We start from the raw sequence: 2,689 nt of genomic DNA on the forward strand, positions 1-2,689 counted from the left end.
GTTCCTGTTTCTGCTCCACTTCCTGTCTCTCTGTACAGGCTTCTAGACCTCTATGGTTAATTACCAGCTAGCTCCACCCTCTAAATCCAAGCAAGCTTTATTTGTTGGAACACAAACAAAACATCACAGAACAGGAAGGTGCCAGGAAATAAAGATAGAAAAGACAGAGAAGATAAAAGCTGGGGTCAGAAGATATAGGACAAGCTATATCTTATGCCAAATAAGATTATTGAGAAGTACAGCATTGCTGGACATGGTGGTGCATGCCTTTAATCCCAGTACTTGGGAGGCAAAGCTAGGTGGATCTCTTAGTTCTGTAGAGCAAATTTCAGAACAGCCAGGGCTACAGAGTGATCATGTCTCGAACCCCCCCCCCCAAAAGTACAGTATATTGTATACTATTTACAGGGAAGAAATGGGACAAAGTCAGCAATCACCTTACTTTAACTCTCATTTTCACTAGCTAACAAGAACAGGAAGCTTAAACTAATAAGGCAATCAAAAATAACTTTATTCTTTGTTTCATGAAAATCCCAAGTTCATTCAGATTGAGTGGGTAATCCCAATTAGAATGCCACAGTATCTTGAAACATGTTACAAGTTAGATATGAGTCATTCTCAAGTGTTTACAGAATGATAAAATTCTCCTAATCAGCATAAACAATACATGCTTTCCTAATTCCATTTGTAAAAGGAAAACATCTCCACCTAATGAACCTTGCAGTAAAAGTAGCAACATTTTGAAATACCAAGAATGCCCAAATCACCCAGTCAGAACAACAAGAAGAAAAGGGTCCCAACTCCTCCCACCTGCACTTCAATGAGGGTACAGCTCTTAGATGTGACTCCGCCCAACCTGATGTTGGTTGGAAATTGCCAGTGCAGTAGAATGTGTGCTGGTCAGGGCAGGAGTGCCACTGTTTGGGGCATCGTGGCCTCAGACCTCTCAATCTCATCTCTCTGCATAGGGAAAACGTACGATATAGGATCCTGCTTAACAACTCTGGCAAAAAACTTGAAGACTTCCACCTTGGTGGTTTCAGCATGGGCTCTCGGGCCCCACAGGAACTCATGGCTGGGAGGATCACTATCTGGCACCGGCCTGTACTCCAGATACCCTTCCTGCACAAAATGTTCAGTGATGAGTCTCCTGGGCTCCCCGCACAAGCAATGATCCCTCCCAGCATAGAGCCCCATCCTATTCAATATAGGCCACAACACCTCCTCACTGACACAGTCGTCCTCTATGAAGATGATGCACAGGATGACTATTACCAGGCCTGTCTTGGGTATGCCTGGGAAACCATGCTGCATCCCGTCATAGGTGATCCCAAGAGCATGGACAAGAGAGTAGGAGTGGACACGGGGGTTCCCCAGGGGGTTATTTTCTATTATCTCAAGGCCAAACATCAGCCGCATGCAGTCAGCGGCCTTCCTAAAGATCAGGGAATAGTGTGCCTCATGATCTCCGATGACCATGTGCAGAATTTCTGCCCTAGTCGTTATCTCCTTCCTCCTGTACTTGAGGAGTAGGAAGAGAACCAAATCCACACTCTTGCTATTGAGCCCATTCTGCAGTGGAGGCTCGGGGTTAGCCACATGGCTAGCTTGATTGCCAGAGGCCTGAGCAGACGGTGCCACTGCAATGAAGCCCATGGCGGTGGGAGAAGAGGCTCTCTGAGCACTGTGGGGAGAACTCAGCATTCCTCCAAGAGACACACACCCCGAGGTGGTGGCAGTGGCCTCCTCCTCCCCTGCCTCGGATATGGGGACCTGGGCTCCCACCAGACCTCTTGCCTCCCTTTGGGACTGAGCACTGTCAGGGAGGTGGAGGCCCTGGCTGGTCTTGGTAGCATCCATGCTGAGTTCCCTTGGGAACACAGGCAGGACAGGCAGGGACGGTTCACAGAGATGAAGACTCACAGACCTGGGGGAGGAAAGGAGAGGATGAGAGGACTCTGACAGTTATTCCCTGGGCAACTCTCAAAAAGCACCTGTCACAGGATTTTGCCTGGGGAGTGCACTTATGGCCAAAGTACTCTGGTACTGCTTGTGCCTCTGAGAGGCTGGAAGCTCCCCAGGTGTGTGCTTCTTCTCGTGTAAAGTCTCAAAACAAGTTTCTGTGTCTCTGAGAGGGAACAGAAGGCAGTGAGGACACCTTAGACCTCCTGACACCTGTTCATGGGGGCAGAAGTTAAGAGAGCTAAAAGAGCTAGGTCGATTCAGTGTGACTCATTTGGTCTAGAACAGTCTACCAGCCCGATTCTCACCTATATCAATGGCTTGTTCCAGGAGCTTCCCCGTGACCCCTGGGTCCCACGTCTTTAAGGCAAGAGACTATGCCTATAAGAAAGAAAGAAGAATGGGAGAGGGGAAGAAAGTCTCCATTTTCCCACAGCCATCAGGAAGGCAGATAGGTAGGCAGTACTCTCTGTCTTTGGCTGATGGGACTCTCTCAACTCTCATCATGATTCCTCACAGACCCGAGCCTCCCTCTGATGACCCAGGCCAAGGTGCTCTTAGCAGGCCCCTCAGCTCCCTTAGACTATTCCCTGGAACCAGGGCAGAAGACTCAGCCCTGCAGCCCCTCCCAGGATGTCTGTGAGACAGGGCTTCAGGGAAGTCCTTGGAGGGACCACTGTCTCCTTCACTTGCCTCCTGGGATCCTTTCCTGGAACTTCCCAGGGGC

General features: G+C 49.2%; 1 protein-coding gene across 1 annotated transcript; it reads right to left on the reverse strand.

Annotated features, from left to right (window-relative positions):
• Positions 1-900: 900 nt before the first annotated feature.
• On the reverse strand, positions 901-1,860 carry LOC142842438 (melanoma-associated antigen 10-like). The gene has a single exon (XM_075959157.1). The coding sequence runs from the start codon at positions 1,858-1,860 to the stop codon at positions 901-903; it is 960 nt and encodes a 319-aa protein (XP_075815272.1).
• Positions 1,861-2,689: the final 829 nt, after the last annotated feature.

The sequence above is a fragment of the Microtus pennsylvanicus genome, unplaced genomic scaffold (genome assembly GCF_037038515.1).
Source record: "Microtus pennsylvanicus isolate mMicPen1 unplaced genomic scaffold, mMicPen1.hap1 Scaffold_90, whole genome shotgun sequence".
In the NCBI taxonomy this organism is placed as follows: domain Eukaryota; kingdom Metazoa; phylum Chordata; class Mammalia; order Rodentia; family Cricetidae; genus Microtus; species Microtus pennsylvanicus.